The 17,967-nt window shown below is 42.0% G+C and overlaps 1 protein-coding gene across 3 annotated transcripts in view; it reads left to right on the plus strand.

The window, feature by feature from the left end:
• LOC115102292 (beta-catenin-like protein 1) overlaps positions 1-17,967 on the plus strand; it is a 43,360-nt gene that overhangs the window by 10,785 nt on the left and 14,608 nt on the right. For all 3 annotated transcript variants that reach the window (XM_029622092.2, XM_065005415.1, XM_065005416.1), the window contains 8 exons: positions 2,303-2,442; positions 2,638-2,735; positions 3,707-3,800; positions 4,369-4,460; positions 5,186-5,244; positions 9,501-9,682; positions 16,116-16,213; positions 16,479-16,559. In XM_029622092.2, coding sequence (XP_029477952.2) covers positions 2,303-2,442; positions 2,638-2,735; positions 3,707-3,800; positions 4,369-4,460; positions 5,186-5,244; positions 9,501-9,682; positions 16,116-16,213; positions 16,479-16,559 — 844 coding nt within the window. The remainder of the gene's footprint in view (positions 1-2,302; positions 2,443-2,637; positions 2,736-3,706; positions 3,801-4,368; positions 4,461-5,185; positions 5,245-9,500; positions 9,683-16,115; positions 16,214-16,478; positions 16,560-17,967) is intronic.

Below are 17,967 nucleotides of genomic sequence, written 5' to 3' on the forward strand. Positions count from 1 at the left end.
GGAGGATGTGTGGGTGTGCTTTGCTGTTGACCCTGTCTGTGATTTATTTAGAATTCTAGGCACACTTAACCAGCATGATTATCACAGCATTCTGCAGCAATACGCCATCCCATCTGGTTTGTGCTTAGTGGGACTATCAGTTGTTTTTCAACAGGGCAATGACCTAACACACCTCCATAGTAGAGAGAATAATTTATTTCAGCTTTAATTTCTTTCATCACATTCCCAGTGGGTCAGAAGTTTACATACACTCAATTAGTATTTGGTAGCATTGCTTTTGAATTGTTTAACTTGGGTCAAACATTTTGGGTAACCTTCCACAAGCTTCCCACAATAAATTGGCTGAATTTTGTCCCGTGCCTCCTGACAGAGCTGGTGTAACGGAGTCAGGTTTGTAGGCCTCCTTGCTCGCACACGCCTTTTCAGTTCTGCCCACACATTTTCTATAGGATTGAGGTCAGGGCTTTGTGATGGCCCCTCTAATACCTTGACTCTGTTGTCTTTAAGCCATTTTGCCACAACTTTGGAAGTATGCTTGGGGTTATTGTCCATTTGGAAGACCCATTTGCAACCAAGCTTTAACTTCTGACTGATGTCTTGAGATGTTGCTTCAATATATCCACATAATTTTCCTACCTCATGATGCCATTTATTTTGTGAAGTGCACCAGTCCCTCTAGCAGCAAAGCACCTCCACAACACGATGCTGCCACTACCGTGCTTCAATTGCACCTCTTTGTCCATGTGCAATTGCAAACCGTAGTCTGGCTTTTTTTATGGCGGTTTTGGAGAAGTGGCTTCTTCCTTGCTGAGCGGCCTTTCAGATTATGCCGATATAGGACTCATTTTACTGTGGATATAGTAACTTTTGTACCGGTTTCCTCTTCTTCACAAGGTCCTTTGCTGTTGTTCTGGGATTGATTTACACTTTTTGCACCAAAGTACGTTCATCTCTAGGAGACAGAACGCATCTCCTTCCTGAGTGGTATGACTGCTGCGTGGTCCCATGGTGTTTATACTTGCGTACTATTGTTTGTACAGATGAACGTGGTACTTTCAGGCGTTTGAAAATTGCTCCCAAGGATGAACAAGACTTGTGGAGGTGTACAATTTTTTTTCTGAGGTCTTGGATGATTTCTTTAGATTTTCCCATGATGTCAAGCAGAGAGGCACTGAGTTTGAAGGTAGGCCTTGAAATACATCCAACAGGAAATGTGTTGAGTGGTTGAAAAACTAGTTTTAATGACTCCAACCTAAGTGTATGTACGTAAACTTCCGACTTCAACTATGTCTGTATGTATATTTATATATATTTATTTTAAGAGGTACATTTTCTCCTCCACTCCTGACTGCATGGGCTGCTGCTGTAGGCTAGATTGAAGATAACAGGTTAGGATTCCATGTAGAAACTTTTAGAATATTAACAAGTTTATGTGACGTGCCGTTGCGAAATACCAGTGCCGTTGCTAACTAGCATAGCTGGTTCCATTGCGGCGAAGAGTTGTGGGATATTGGAATCCTTTTATCTTAACCTTTGGGTGTGTTTGTAAATTTGCTTTGGCAAACTACTCTATCAGAGCACTCTTGTTTTTGTGACAGAGTGCAGAATAACTGATGAATTTACGAATGCACAACACCCGTTGAATTTGACAGGTATCAGTAAATGTCAGACAAAAAAACAGAAATAAGTTGTTGCTAGCAGCACAGTTACAATCCCCAACGCTCTAGATAACAGTGAGGTGTGTTCTCTCATTCGTGTCTGGCAGTAGCTAGCAAGCTAGCCATCTTTAGCCAGTTAAATTGGGTGCTTGACTGCCTTTAGGTCAGAATGCTTGCACACTTTTCCCCCTAGACCAGAGCGTCCAGTGTGCACTCTGAATAATCCAAGAGCGTAATACACTGAATTTGCGCACAGATAATCTGACAACGCTCTGAATATACGAACCCGCAGAGTGCACTCTGAGCGCACTCACACTTCAGAGTGAATTTACAAACGCACCCGTAGTCATCTTCAACCTAGACTTCAGGGAGGGGGGCGTTGCCCTAGGCACCGAAGACTCTTGTTAAAACAGGTATGACTGTTATTTTATTTTCATGGCAGTCTTCATCCATAACCGTCGGTTTATACGGTAATCGTGCCAGCCCTAGTTTATACATTAAGTATTCATGCTTTTGTCTTATAAAGGTATCATTATTTTTTAAGGGTAAATTGATCTGCTCCAGTCTTTAATTACATGACATTGCATTCAACAAGTCTGGATTTATTTTCCATTTCTGACATACTTTATTATGCCTCTGCTCAGGTTCATGGAAACAGAGCTGGATCTGAATGACATCATCCAGGAGATGCATGTCATCGCCACCATGCCTGATCTCTACCACCTCTTGGTGGAGCTCAATGCTGTCCATTCCCTGCTGGGCTTACTCAGCCACGAGAACACAGATATCCTTTCCTTCAAAGATGGCTTACTGGGCATCATTCACTGTTAAGTTCAGTTAATTTACCTGCACTTGTTAAACCATTGACTAATGCTATTCTATGCATTTTACCTTGAATAAGGCTACTAATGATTCAAAACTGAACATAGAAAAAATCTAACATATTAATACCGCGGTAAAAATCCTTAGCCTCTCCTACATATTGCCATTGCAGTGGTTGATTTGTTACAAGAGCTGACGGACATCGACACACTTCATGAAAGTGAGGAGGGCGCGGAAGTACTCATAGACTCTTTGGTGAGTCCATTTTGTTTGTATACAATCTAGTCATGGCTAGCAGCCATTTTGTGTTATTTCTCATCCCCCCTACAACCATATTGATGCGGATGATATACTCAATAGATTAAAAGCAGATTCAATCCCAGCTAATGTCCATTGCTTTAGTGAAAATGGTCGGTCTTAAGGCGTCCGCATGCTTCCCATCCAAAACAACTTGTGCATATATTATGACAACACTTTGTGACGTTTGTGTTAGTTCTGGTCTTCGGCAAGTTTTTTTCCGGCTGTTCGTTCCAAAGAAAAATCTTGAGGCGAGCCAAATTTCAGAGCTGAAGTCTACGCCCCTTCGTCGGTCATTGGTCAACAGTAGGGATCCTTCAATAAAGTGTTGTCATTCAACGATAGATGATTCGTTTTCATGCATATTTTTTCATTCAAGAAATACTGCACCGAACATCTTAGATAAAAATTGTGTGACTAAGATCTCTGCAAAAACTGCAAAATTAATGACAGATTTCTTGAGTTGTCTTGGATTAATTCTGACTATTTTTTAAATAATACATTTGACCCCCCCCTTTTCTCCCCAATTTCGTGGTATCCAATTGTTAGTAATTACTATCTTGTCTCATTGCTACAACTCCCGTACAGGCTTGGGAGAGACTTTTATGGTCTTTCTAGCTAAGGTATTTTATGAGAGTATGCGAGCACACTCGTTCGTTTCCAAATGAAGCATGCGGAAGCCTTAGCCCTCCCTTTGCACTCACTTTGACAGCAGCAAAGTTATTGGCGGTTTTCTGGAAAAGGTTGAGTACCCCATCATAATGTCGGCTGACATTTAGAAAGACCAAGGAGGCAAAGGTCAAATCACTCTGGTCTTATGACTTATAAGTTAGCAACGGAAATTAGGCCTGAGCCTTTATTGTTGTCACTCAACCACACAGTATTCCATAATGCTGTGATAAACAGCCTGTCTTCTTCTTTAACTGTAGCTGGAGGGACAGGTTGTGGCCCTTCTGGTGCAGAACATGGAGAGGCTGGATGAGCAGGTGAAGGAGGAGGCAGATGGAGTCTACAACACATTAGGTAAGACCCACTGCAGAATGATTGGACAAAATACGGGGATTATTTAAATGTTTGTAAATGCTGGCGTGGAGCAGTTTTAGCCCATAGTCTAAAAATCTGTTTGTCATATCATGTCCTAACGGTTTGTGAATCAGTGGGATGCCCTCCACTCAATTCACATAGAATAAACACGTTCCGATTATTTAATCATTACATTTGGGCTCAGTGCTCCTAGTGTTTTGATGGCGTCTTATCAAGGCAGTTCTCCAGGCTTGAATAAGCCTTTTGTTTGCTTCGTGGTTGGGGCTCAGAGGCTCATGTCCTCCAGGATGGTGTCTGCTGTCTGCTCAGCTGGAATTAGTGATAAAGGCTTCCCTCTTCTCCAGCAGGCCTATATTGCTTCCTCTCCTTGTCCTTTTGTCGTCTCTCTCTCTGGGGTTTTGCCGACCTTCTCCTGGCTGATTGAGGAATAAGGTGTCTCAGACGGCTTTATAATGCAAGTATTAGCAAAGGAATCTGAGACCTCTATACTTCTCAGCGAGGTGCTGTCATAATCTGAAAGTCTCATTCGCCTCTCTTCTCCCATCAGCCATCATTGAGAACATGGCAGAGTTCAGGCCTGGCCTGTGCACAGAAGCAGCTCAGCAAGGACTCATGCAGTGGTTGCTAAAGAGAATAAAGGTGAGGATATGACTGAAAATGACACAATCCATGTTTTATTGATGCTTTAAGTAGAGGTTTTTGCAGGCTGGTTGGGTATGTCTCATTGAAAATGTCTGTTCTAGACCTGTACCTACAGTACAGCATATAGGCTTTCAATTGCTCATGCTGTCACTGATTTTGGCATTCACCCCCCTTTCTCTCTTTCAGGCAAAGATTCCATTCGATGCTAACAAGCTGTACTGCAGTGAAATCTTGGCTATCTTGCTTCAAAACAATGACAGTAAATTTACAGCCCTTTCTCCTCTACTTGCTGTACAACGTGATGAAAACTGCTCTAGTCGAATGTGTTATTGTCAAATAAACATTGCCACAGAGGTGGTTGGTGTGATTACTCTGTCTGGACCAAAATTGTAGAGTAACATGACTGGTTAAAGTATACTTTTGTTCGTTTCTGAGTGGCTAGGTCCAGAAGGCCTTGTAGTGCTGCTAGATGACAGCCAGGCACTATGTCCAGAACAATAATGCACTGGGCCACATTGATATTCTGTCCTATCTAATTTTCTTCTCGGTCTCCCCCTCTGAGTGAGTTTAGCTGCCTGGGTTGGTTGTGCTGCCTCGATCGATTCACCGTCTCCCACCGTCCCGCTCTAACTATGTTTGTCAATGTTTATGTCCACAATATTTTAAGTTTCTCTCTCTCTCTCTCTCTCATGCTCTCTCTACACCTACCTACCTACCTCCAGGCACCAGGGAGCTCTTGGGGGAGCTGGATGGGATTGACGTTTTACTGCAGCAGCTCTCTGTAAGACTCCTAGGGATTTTACCAACCTGTCTGTTCACACTTTCTACTGCTCCTCCTTCTCTCTCTGATTCATCATTCTCTCTCACACACACCTTACATCACACTGTTGAAGTTTCAGCAGCTCATAAGAACGGTGTGTTCTTTACAGTAGTGATCTAGCCATACCCACTTCATCCTCACATGAACACAACCTCAGTTAGATTAGCCTTATGTGCAGGATTCTTTTGGCTATGTATTATAATATTTGATATATTCAAGGTCTCCAGTATAATGCTGTCTAATGCAAATTAATAAGATTTTGAAATGTAACTTGATGCTAGACAGATCTTCTGCTTTGCAAGTCTCTCCACCTTGTTGGCGATGCCGGTTGCAAGGATTTCAGTGTGTCCTTAGTTCCGAGGGCAATTATATTGTACTTTTGAAAACTAGATGACTACTTTCAAATTCAGAAAGGATGTTTGTGATTTTTTAATTATTTTTTTTCAACTTTCTGTTTGCTCAATGACATTCAAATCAGAGTTCCTCCCTTCTAAACTCCTCTGTGGTATTGTGCTCCATACAGTCAAAGACAAGTTAAATTTAAGAAGACCACGAGTGGGTCTTTTGTTGCTCAATCAAATTTGTGCTAATTCAAAAAATTATTCTATAAGCCTAATGGACATATGCTCAAACTCACACACTTTTGATTGACTTAAACAGCTGCAAATGATCACGATATCAGTGTCACCAACAAAAGCGTAAACAATAGGCCTATAGCAAATGCAGCATATGTCATTAATTTCTCACATGCAAAAGGGACTTTTCGGTAGTGCTCAAAGCACTACTTTCATGAGAGCAGCATTTATTTTTCAACTCGAAACAATGAGCCCAATCCTCCATGACAACAAAATCATAAACAGAGTAGGCTAATAAATCCTTATTATAAATCCTTATTTCCAAGTCCTGTTTTTGAAGATCAATGGATATTATATTAATTGGAATGACAGTCAGATTTCCAGACTTTGGTTTGTAATGTATAGAGAGCATAATTGTATTATTACTATTATTGTCTGTTGTAGAAACCAATGGATTAATACATAACCAACCCATAAAGTAAAATGCAACATAATTGTATTATTACTATTATTGTCTGTTGTAGAAACCTCCTCAAAGGAGGTACTTGGCTTGGATCTAGGCCTTTTTTAAACCCTCCTTTCAATTCACACTGGTCACTGGTGATCTGATATCTAAGTAGGGATTTACAGTGCATTCGGAAAGTATTCAGTTCTCTTCACTTTATCCACATTTTTGTTACGTTACAGCCTTATTTTAAAACTGATTTAAATTAAATGTTTTTCCTCATCAATCTACACACACTACCACATAATGACAAAGCGAAAACCAGGTTTTTAGAAATGATTGCTAATGTATTAAAAATAAATGACAATATCACATTTACACATGTATTCAGACCCTTTACTTTGTTGAAAGTAAAGCCTTGAGTCTTCTTGGGTATGACGCTACAAGCTTGGCACACCTTTATTTGGGGAGTTTCTCCCATCCTTCTCTGCAGATGTTCACAAGCTCTGTCAGGTTGGATGGGGAGTGTCGCTGCTCAGATATTTTCAGGTCTCTCCAGAGATGTTCGACTGGGTTCAAGTCTGGGCTCTGGCTGGCCCACTCAATGACATTTAGAGACTTGCCCCGAAGCCACTCCTGCATTGTCTTGGCTGTGTGCTTAGGGTCATTGTCCTGTTAGACTAGGGCGAAGGTTCACCTTCCAAGGTCCTGAGCGCTCTGGAGCAGATTTTCATCAAGGATCACTCTGTACTTTGCTCTGTTCATCTTTTACTCAATCCTGACTATTATTTCTGCCACTGAAAACACCCCCACAGCATGATGTTGCCACCACCATGCTTCACTGTAGGGATGGTGCCAGGTTTCCTCCAGATGTGACACTTGGCATTCAGGCCAAAGAGTTCAATCTTGATCTGTGCCTCGACACAATCCTGTCTTGGAGCTCCACAGACAATTCCTTCAACCTCATGGCTTGGTTTTTGCTCTGACATGCACAGTCATCTGTGGGACCTTATCTAGACAGGTGTGTGCCTTTCCAAATCATGTTAAATCAATTGAATCAATCAAGTTGTAAAAACATCTCAAGGATGAATAATGGAAACAGGATGTACTTGAGCTCAATTTCCAGTCTCGTAGCAAAGGGTCTGTATACTTATGTAAATAAGGTATTTATGTTTATTTTGAATATCAAATCAAATTTATTTATATAGCCCTTCTTACATCAGCTGATATCTCAAAGTGCTGTACAGAAACCCAGCCTAAAACCCCAAACAGCAAGCAATGCAGGTGTAGAAGCACGGTGGCTAGGAAAAACTCCCTAGAAAGGCCAAAACCTAGGAAGAAACCTAGATAGGAACCAGGCTATGTGGGGTGGCCAGTCCTCTTCTGTGCCGGGTGGAGATTATAACAGAACATGGCCAAGATGTTCAAATGTTCATAAATGACCAGCATGGTCGTATAATAATAATAATAATAATAATAATAAGGCAGAACAGTTGAAACTGGAGCAGCAGCACGGTCAGATGGACTGGGGACAGCAAGGAGTCATCATGTCAGGTAGTCCTGGGGCATGGTCCTAGGGCTCAGGTCCTCCGAGAGAGAGAAAGAAAGAGAGAAGGAGAGAATTAGAGAACGCACACTTAGATTCACACAGGACACCGAATAGGACAGGAGAAGTACTCCAGATATAACAAACTGACCCTAGCCCCCCGACACATAAACTACTGCAGCATAAATACTGGAGGCTGAGACAGGAGGGGTCAGGAGACACTGTGGCCCCATCCGAGGACACCCCCGGACAGGGCCAAACAGGAAGGAAATAACCCCACCCACTTTGCCAAAGCACAGCCCCCACACCACTAGGGGGATATCTTCAACCACCAACTTACCATCCTGAGACAGGGCTGAGTATAGCCCACAAAGATCTCCGCCATGGCACAACCCAAGGGGGGGGGGGGTATTGTGTGTAAATTGTGTAAATTGATGAGGAAAAACATGTATTTAATCAATTTTAGAATAAGGCTGTAACGTAACAAACTGTGGGATAAGTGAAGGGGTCTGAATACTTTCCAAATGCACTGTATGTACATTGACAGGGTTGAGTGTCTTTTTTCACAAAACACGTCTCTGACTCTGCTCAGCTGCCAGTCCAGTCAATCAGTCGACACGGCGCTGGAGCACCACGACATTGACCTTAAAGAGCAATAAATAGACGCATTTATGAAACCCTCCATGCCCAAGCTCTAATCATCATGCCGACGCCTAGCAGACAGCTGGATTTACACACACATCGACGTCTATACTGAACAAAAGTATAAGCGGAACATGGATTTATGGATTTCACGTGACTGGGAATACAGATGTGCATCTGTTGGTCACAGATACCTTAATAAACATGGGCCTCGTGATTTTCGCTCCTTCAAAACTTGAGACATCTGTGGCATTGTGTGACAAAACTGTACATTTTACAGTGGCGTTTTATGTCCCCAGCACAGGGTGCACCTGTGTAATGATCATGCTGTTTAATAATCTTCTTGATATGCCACACCTGTCAGGTGGATGGATTATCTTGGCAAAGGAGAAATGGTCACTAACAGGGAAGTAAAAAAAAAAAAAAAGAAGAAAAAAAGCTTGTTGTGTGATCATTTATTTCAGTTCATTAAACATGGGACCAACACTTTGCATGTTGCATTCATATTTTTGTTCAGTATAATTATAGCAATGCAAAACTCACTTTTATATTATCCCCAGGAGAAAGCTTTCCGAATGGGTTATCTAGGGAGGAACGTGTAACTCTCTTTTCACTTCCCTTGAGATTCACAGAATCATAAGTTCTGCACCTCTGCTTTAATACTTTTCTCTATTTTTGTAGAGGTTAGTCTTTATCAAGGGGTTTGCAATATGAGCTTAGGAACACGGTTGAAGGCATCTTTATAATTGCCTCTGCATTCTTAAAACCCTTTTAACTTTGTCAAAAAAGATTACTACCTCCATAAGCTGCAGAAAAGTTGTGTTATGAGGAGTTATCTTTAAAGGACTGCCAATAGATTTAGATAATGGAGAGGGACTCCATGTTGCTAGGTCACTAAGTCTGTGTGCCTGGCAAAAGTCCATCATGAACATGCTGTGAGCTAGCTGTTGTGCCAGAGATGGTTGAGCCCTTCTGAAATGTTTTTTTTGTTTTTTTGTACACTTCCCAGGGAAAAGAAAATGTCACGGACCAGCGCCCTGAAGGTCTTAGACCACGGCATGATTGGCCCAGAGGGTTCTGATGACTGCCACAAGTTTGTGGACATCCTAGGCCTGAGGACCATCTTCCCCCTGTTCATGAAGACTCCTAAAAAGATGAGGAAAGCTGGGACAGTAGACAAAGAACATGAAGGTTTACTAATTTCTCTATAAACTCCAAATTTCCATTGGAAACAAGATATTATTGTTTGTCTGAAGTTACATTACAGTAGATGTTTCCTCAGCAAAATCTGCAAAAGCTTACAACTGTCCCACTGAGTACCCAAAACACAATTTGCCATGGCAGGAGATCGAATCAGGTTTGTTTCATGGCTTTTTAGTCTGTCGATTTGTTATCAATATAGCATTGACTAATTTGTTTGATTTTCTTCTCAGAAACCATACTTGCGTTGTGAAATAAGAAAATGCTTATCAGCCTCCCTCCCCTCCCCCTTTTGATGAGGTGGTCAACCAACAGGAAAACATCTCTCTCTCTAATTATATTTCATACGTCCTGACAGCCCACCCAAGGTGAACAAATTGGCTTCCTTTGTCTGTCTCCTTCATCTGGGGGACAGAATGAATTAACCTGAGACCTGCAGAATAGCCTGAGATAACAGGGCCTGCTAAAGCTTCTCCCCCTGGTGCTCCCACTGATGAACCTCCCACTAGTCACAGCCAAGCCAGCCAGCCATGAAGTATGGTTACACTGCTGTGTCCCGCTTTTAATGCTTAGAGTAATTGTATGCTGAGGCAGGAGGACATCTAGGTTATAGAACAGTGGACTACCGCTAGTAACGTACCCTTGGACTATAATAATCCTTTTCATATGCCTAGACATGTTCCTAATGCATAGCATAATTTATTGACTAAGATGTGTCCTTACAACATTTGTGTTTTTATATATTATTTTGAGTGACAACCAATTATATAGTAGTGTAAGCACTATTTAGCACTTTTGCAACATTTTGAGTCGTGGCTCTTTCATAATATAGCAGTGACATTTTAGAATGCGTATTAAATTGCTATTGTTTTGAGGGCATATGATTTCCACATGACCATAGGATTTGTCATATAGCATGTGACAGTAATTAGACCTAGAGTGGATCCTCCTTTGCTGTAATTGAAAAACGGATGCGAAAATTGGTTCTGAAGAATAACACAATGCAGTCATAGATTAATTAATTATCAGCGGCTACACATGAGTGTAAGTAATTAAGAGGCAAAGCGCTCTCCAAACCCCTCTCTCTATCATATAAAGAGATTGATCCCCATGAAATCGCCTCTGAAAATATTCTGAGGCCCAATGGCTGCGAATTGTCAGACATTTTTATACAAAGGATAATCAAGAGAAGATGTTATAAGAAAATATTGCAGATAGCCTTTTTAGATCTGTATTCATTTCCATGTCCTAATGTTGTGCATAGATTGAATGAGATTCTAGATGTACAGACAGTGGCAGACTATATTTAGCAAGCTAATGATGCACACCGTGTGGTAGAACAGAAGTAAACAGCTCATTTACATCCAGCAGCACAATAGTTTTGACCACAGCCCTTTTATAGTCTTTTTATTTTCCTTTGATGTTGAGTTAATGCCTTGGAGTGTTTCTTTAATGTCTCTAGGATTCCCGTTTCCACGTCATACTGAAATGACAGCAGAGGAGCTGTAGTAGATGTGTTTCTAGGAAATCACTTTGTTTCAGGTGATCGGTCTAGTTAACAATTATTGTGATCAGTGCACAATATCACACTAGTTTTAATCTACCAGTAGTCTCAATCCTTTGAACTCAAGCTGGATGAATAGTTGCTGTATTACAGCCCTGTTCAGTCTCCTGTGTTGTCAATGAGGGATTATGATAATGGAGAACTCATGCATACCTGCATACAAATCTCTTTTGAATTGGTTTGAAACTTGGTCAATCCATTTCATTGTTGCTGATACCCAGCAGTGATAGGAGCCATAGTGTAGGCATCACATGGGTGTCGACAATCAAAATACCTTATGAAGTACAGCCCAGCCATGTCAGTGAATTCTTCCCCTGGACTATTCTAGTCAGGTATAGTGGGATCCTCCGACCGTATAGATGGGAGCCTGTACTTTGCAGAGGTGCCTGTGGTCTACTCTTAAGGGTTGATTGCTTTCCTCAGGGCACGGCTGGTTCTGGTTCAATCTCTCCCCAGCGGCGAGCTGTCAGGACCTGTCACCCTTAACCTCTACTGCTCCTCTGAGCTCAATTGCAGCGTGGCCCCCTTTGCTATTTGCATGTTAACTTAAAGCTGAGATCTGCATTAGGTGAAAAATCGCCGCTGGCTGCCCCAGGCACATTTGTTATTGTTTTTATGAAACGACAGAGCGGAGCTCCAGCATTAAGGTAATGAAAATGTAGTACATACTCTACTGTTAAATCGCGAGTGCAATGATGTCCGACACCCTTGTTGTAATATCAAAAACAGACATGGCATTATCACCGCTACGGATTCTAACTTTAATGGCTGCTCCAGGTTGACGTGTAGCAGTTTTTCTTTTAAGATTATATTTTCAATAGGTGTTGATGGTAATACAGTAGTAACATGGACCATTTCTTTGTCAAATTGCGTCACCTTGTTCTGGTTCTCTTGGACTGGAACAGAAAGTCTCTGGTACTTGGAGCTCCTCACCCATGAATCTGATCACCATTCTAGACTGAGACTGTTCACAGCCGACGCTATGCTAGCTCTCCCAGAGATTGGTATTATTTCCTCATTCATGTTTTTCACTTGTCCACCACTCTGCTGCAGGGGCTGTGATATGGAAAGCATTGTGTTGTTCTCTCCTGCTGCTGATTTATGGAAGGTGGGGCACTATGGATTGGCATGGTGGTAGTGGGGTGGCGGTGTAGTCTTTTTTTAAGTTGATGAGTTGTGCGTTTCCTCTCATTCACCAAGGAGGAGAGGAGGCAGTTAGAGCTGGTCAAGCACAATGCTGCATTGAGCAACTCTCTGACACGGAACCCAAACCAGGTGCGCGCGTGCGCCATTGTGCATATATAAACGCGATCACGACATGCATGTTAAAATATCAAAACAAACTCTGAACCAATTACATAGTTTGGGACAGGTCCAAAAGCATTAAACATAGTTAGTTTACACTTGCCAGCTAATTTGTCCTATTTAGCTAGCTTGCTGTTGCTAGCTAATTTGTCCTGGGATATAAACATTGAGTTGTTATTTTACCTGAAGTGCACAAGGTACTCTACTATTAATTTCTAAACTTCCACAGTATTACTTATATTTTAGCATGTGGCAACGCAGACGCTTGTTGACGCGTGCGAGCGAGCAGTGTGGGTGCAATAATTGAATAACAGATTTCTAAATTTATTTTGCAACACTCGCACACGCGACGCGAGCGATGTGGGCGAGCGGTGTGGTGAGCCTATGAGAAACCAGCAGCAGAAGCAACCATGCTGCTCCTCTATCAATTGGGAGATCTGAGACCAACATTGCAGTCTATAGTATGCTATGTCTTGTTGTGATGTGCCTTTTGATAAGGCTAATAGATGTTGTATTCAAACGGGAGGATCTGCATCATTTTTCTAGGTCATGTCTAATGAACAGTTGGCCTTAATGTGGCGTACCTGTATTGAGCGAATGGGGTTAAACCGTTGTTATTATGTGTAATTCTGGAACACAGCGTGCCTGTATTTGATATACCATTGTGTTTTAGTTTAGTTGCATGAGTCCATTAACTAGTGCTAGGCGATTAACTGACATTTGGGGTGCGTGCTCAGTCCTTTCCTGTACTCCCTGTTCACCCACGACTGCATGGCCAGGCACGACTCCAACACCATCATTTAAGTTTGCAGATGACACAACAGTGGTAGACCTGATCAACGACGAGACAGCCTATAGGGAGGTGGTCAGAGACCTGGCCGGGTGGTGCCAGAATAACAACCTATCCCTCAACGTAACCAAGACTAAGGAGATGATTGTGGACTACAGGAAAAGGAGGACCGAGCATGCCCCCATTCTCATCGACGGGGATCTAGTGGAGCAGGTTGAGAGCTTCAAGTCCCTTGGTGTCCACATCAACAACAAACTAGAATGGTCCAAACACACCAAGACAGTTGTGAAGAGGGCACGACAAAGCCAAAGATGAGACTCTCACGAATACGATGGTGTTCTCCATTGACTCGTCTGATGTGCCAACTTCTGTAGCGTCCGAACCATCATGGGACTCATCTGAAGGTAACTGATAGCGGTAAAAAAAAAAGAATTGTGGCCACCCCCCAATTTGTTCACTGAAATTATATTGGTCTGCCGGATGTTTTATAGAATCGTGATACGGAGAGAGTTGGATAAATCATTAACAATACTGTTAATCAACCATACTGTATTAAAAAAATTAAGCACATTCAACCATTCCTTTTATTTCGACACTAGTTATGTTATCTTACGGACCATATCATTTTTTTTGCTTTGTGCAATTTACTGTAACAGGAACCCTTCAAAACCAAACAAACCAATAGGTAGGCCTAAAACCTGCAGTAGGTTATTTATCAGCAGAGATTCATAATATAAGTTACATACATTTAATGGAGCTGTTATTACTGCTAGGTGTTCAAGCTGAAGCCTTCTATCACTTGGGGTATAATGATCAGGCTGTGGAATGTCACACTGCAACCATGGCCCTGTGGCTAATGGCTTTTCTCATTGAGGGGCTCTGGAGTGTGCCGTAGTGAAGACACTCATTCACAGACCTCATCCACCTATCCTGATAACAGAGAGGAGCAGATCTGGCCTAGGGTAAAGGCCAGGGCTGCATCTGAAATGGAAACCTATACCTGATATAGTGCACTACTTATGACCAGGGCCCATGGCTTTTGTTAAAAGTATTGAACTATATAAGGAATAGGGTGGCATTTAAGACACAACCCAAGTGGTACTGTAACACACTCAGACTTTGAGTTGAACTGCCACCGACTGCAGACTAGTACTTCTTCCACAGCCTTCTGCAGCTCAGCCCAGGGAGTCTTTGCAGTGGTCCCAGTCCTTCACCAGAGGCACTTCTTATACTAACTCTAATGATGTCCTGATTTACCCACCCAGCCATCAAACTCCCACTGTGCCCATGTGACACTGGTCCTCTGGAGATGGGGAGAGCTGAGACAGCACTTCCTTTCTGTGGTGCTGTTTGATCTACATGCTGCCTCTGTTTACTTCCTGAATTTGATGTCCCTCTTATTGTACAGTATTTAGTGGGGAAATAGGCCTATCACTGTGACTGCCAAAATATGAGTTTATAATAAGAGGGTGGGTGATATTTTTCCATTGAAATGTATATCTTTGGTCTTGTATACTTGCCTTGCTTAGTTGTTCGGCTGTTCATTTTCATTTTAAAAAAGCCGAATATTTCTGATCAGCATGGTGTAGCTCCTAAAGCTTGAGAAGTGACAGGAACTCCCATGCCATCAGTAGTCTAACGACACCCCCTCATTGGATGACAAGGGTATGTCTTAATCAGCATCGATCTTGTGCACCTGTTTGTGTAGAGTGCCCAGTAGCGATCAATAACATCCCACGGTGGTGTCAAGGTGCTGACAACAATTACCACTCGGCTTATGTTGACAAACTAATGTCCCCGGAAGTTGTATTCCCCTCATTATGTGTAGACAGTCCACTTGTTGACATTAGCTTAAGATGGTAAAACCTATAATAATAAACACAAACAGTTAATTATAAGACTAGTGAATAGAGTTGTGGGCTTGCTTTGTATGGCATTTATCTCTCTTGCAAAATGAGTTGATAAGTGACACATGGGAGAGCAGTATTGAGCACCTTCCTGAAGATGAGTCTTAAACCAAAATAGAATCAAGTCTTGTGCGTGTTGCTTAGCAACTTCCAAGATAAAATTGAACTTAGAAATTGACCTCTTATTAATTGTCAAATTACAGTTTCATATCAGCATGTAACTGTTATTTTTCCGTCTTTTGTTTTAGTATTTTGTGTGTGGCCTATTCATAAGCATATTTTTTTTGTCAGATTTAGGTCTAAATGTCAGATGCAGGTGTAAGCTGGAACAAAAGTGGTGTGTCAGTGGTAGAGTAAATGTTCTGTGAAGTGTGTTTTGGTTTAGGTTAACAATAGCACTCGTAGGACCAATTGCCTTTTGTTACTAATTTTTTCAATTAACCAGAGATTTTGGAGCACAGGCTCTTTAAATGGCCACACACCCTATACAGAAGGGCTTTTTATCACCACCAGAAAATTATATTCAATGACAAGCATAACAGTTGTGGAACATTACAGCAAGCCTTTAATGAAAATGGATTTTTAAATTTCATGACTTTGTATTTTTTTCCCTGCTAAGATTTTCCATGCTTCTCTCTGCATAGTAATAGCAAATTATCATCAGTCCTAATCATTATGTGTTTCCATTCCTGCCACTGCCAGACTGTAACCTGATCTTGGAATATAATCCGTTTTACAATAGTCTGTTGCTCCTATGAATTCTGGTTCAATAACACTAGGCTACTTCTAACACCTGATGAAGCTGAGCTACCTTGGTGAAGCCACAGTGGAACTGATATTGTTATTTTCCCTTTGCAGAACACGTGTGTTCCATCATTGCTTCCTGCCTGCGGAACTTGAAAGCCCAGCAGAGGACGAGGCTCCTCAGCAAGTTCACAGAGAATGACTGTGAGAAGGTGAGATCTTCACAGATCCACCACTGTGCAGATACAAAATAACCAATATTTCTGAAAGTTCATAAGGAATAATGTGACCCATTGTTCGGGTTTTGCATGTTAAGTTCTCGAGACAACAGTCTACCTGAGTAGTTCTACAGACACGGTCGTAGACATACTACATGCCTGCCGATGACTGTCTGAATTCTATTTTCTCCCTACCTGGGGATTTTGTATGCATAGTTTCTTGTATTGGTGTCTGATGTCTTCTCCCTCTGTCCTACAGGTTGATAGACTGATGGAGCTGCATTTTAAGTACCTGGAAGCTGTTCAGCTGGCTGACAAGAGGATTGAAGGAGAGAAACATGTAAGGGTCCTACCCCTACCCCCCTCCGCTACCAACAGCCTGCATTCTAACCTCGGCTGACAATAATTCTGAAACAAGGGCAGATAAGTGTCCAGATAAAAAGTCATTTTAGATAGACTTGTAATTGTCACAACTTCAGGACTAGGGGCTAGCTTGGAGAGAGGCTGGAATCCTTGATTTAAATCCAATGCCCAAATATAATGTTATTATCTACGTTTGACTCCCCAGCTTCTGCTGCATGGACCCACTCAGAATATGTTGCTGTGTGAGGGTTATGTCTGCTTGCTTTTTGTGGCTGGAATCCCCCTCCATTGTTACAGGCAGAGATGCCCAATGAGATCCGATCAGCCACAGGTAAGCAAGGCAGTGTTTGAGTCTGATACCCTGTGATCCCAGAGAATGTGTGAGGCCCAGACTGTGCTGTGCTCCCTCAGCCAGATGGAAAGAGCCAGATAAGAGAATTCTCTTCTCCAGCAGGAGAGAGAACAGGAGAAGGTAGAGTTTTAAGAGGGAGATGGCTTTAAGATTCATATCTGATGAGAAATTACTTTATTTGACCCCCATTGATTTGACATTGTAAATTAAAGGGTGACAGCTTGACACTGCTTGACATTCCCCATTACTTTTGAGTGCAAGTATGACCAAGTGACACCCAAAGAACACATTTTCTGTCTTCACTATCTTGATGCACATGGATAGCCCTAGTACATTGTTCGAAATGAGAATGTATTTAGTTTCATTACAGATTGAAGAAACGTAGGTAACTAATACATTATGTATGTTATTTCAGTCCTGGCTGGGATCTTCTCTCATGTCTATCTATAAAGATGCCATTTCCCGCTGTGTCCTGTGCCCCTTCCACTTCCTTTGTACAACTGGCTGCCGTCAGCGGTTCTGTTTTTATTAGTCCACTCTCGTTCAGGTGTTATTTTTTAGGGTAAGCAAAATGTTTTCCTTTTCTACTCCGCAGGAGTATACTTCTCGTCAGAAGTCCTCCGGACCTGAATTTAATAAGCTGCTTATTTCCCCTCCCTCATCCCTCTTTCTTGGTGATAATAATGATGCTCTTGGAAATTGATTAAAGTAAAACATGTCTGAGACCGACCACAATATGGCAAAATTCCTCAGTGCAGTTCTGAGAACCTGGACATATCAGTTGTTTGCATTTGATTAAACTCATCTCATCTTCTATTTAAAGGCTGTGTTAAGGCACTAGTCCCCACGTCTGCCCCCCCCCAACTCCTCACCCACTCTCTAATTTCTGCTTTCGAGGCAGGCCGAGGTAGAGAGATGACGGTGCTAAGTTGCTGTGAAATTGATTAGCGCCGACAAGTAATTACAGCTGTAGCCCCTGTCAGGTTAGTCAGGTCTCTGCTGACTGCAGGCAGGGAACGAGGAGTAGTCTAAC

The sequence above is a fragment of the Oncorhynchus nerka genome, linkage group LG20 (assembly GCF_034236695.1).
Source record: "Oncorhynchus nerka isolate Pitt River linkage group LG20, Oner_Uvic_2.0, whole genome shotgun sequence".
Lineage (NCBI taxonomy): Eukaryota > Metazoa > Chordata > Actinopteri > Salmoniformes > Salmonidae > Oncorhynchus > Oncorhynchus nerka.